We start from the raw sequence: 722 nt of genomic DNA on the forward strand, positions 1-722 counted from the left end.
TTATATTTCCTTTACATCTTAGGGGACACTTGGCCAGCTTAGTTATATGAATGCAGATCCTAGACTCAGCCACCGTAAGGTTAGGGCTGGGCCTGGCTTACTTTAGCGTCTCCAATACTAACCCAGGGTCTTGCAAATAGCAGATGCTCAATGAATGTTTCGAGAAAACATGAGCCAGTGACCAAGGGGACTTCTTTATTCATATTTAATTCTATTACATTCTCAAGACAAGCAAATCTAGGTACACATATGTATTTTTTAACTATACAGTGTACAGTAAGAGGTACAAGGAAGGCACGAATTAGATATTGTTTGATTGGGATGGGTAGGAACTGCGAACTCTTGCGTTAACTCTGGCCACATGCTCCAGGACTTTCACATAGCTGGTTTCAGCGAGGGCCCTTGGACCCCACAGGAACTCGTAGCACACAGGATCACTGCCGGGGACCTGACGGTACTCCAGGTAGTTCTCTTGCACCCACTCTTGGGTGAGCAGCTTCCTGAGCTTCCAATAGACACTATGCTCCCTCCCATCATACAGCCCCATCACACTCAGTGCTTCCCAGATTGCCTCCTCAGGAGCACAGCTGCCCTCCATTACGATCATGCCCAAAACGATTATCAGGAGGCCGGTCTTGGGTGTGCTCTGATCATCACCCAGCAGGCCGTCATAGGAGAGGCCCAGGCAGGTGACAAGGACGTAGCAGTGGCCGGCGGGGTCT

General features: G+C 49.3%; 1 protein-coding gene across 1 annotated transcript; it reads right to left on the reverse strand.

The window, feature by feature from the left end:
* Positions 1 to 301: 301 nt before the first annotated feature.
* On the reverse strand, positions 302 to 715 carry LOC108525891 (melanoma-associated antigen 8-like; the record flags this gene model as incomplete). Its single annotated transcript, XM_017866672.1, has 1 exon — positions 302 to 715. A coding segment is annotated over one exon (414 nt), but the record flags the coding sequence as incomplete, so codon positions are not given.
* Positions 716 to 722: the final 7 nt, after the last annotated feature.

This window comes from Rhinopithecus bieti, unplaced genomic scaffold, assembly GCF_001698545.2.
Source record: "Rhinopithecus bieti isolate Rb0 unplaced genomic scaffold, ASM169854v2 scaffold_30992, whole genome shotgun sequence".
Classification (NCBI taxonomy): Eukaryota; Metazoa; Chordata; class Mammalia; order Primates; family Cercopithecidae; genus Rhinopithecus; species Rhinopithecus bieti.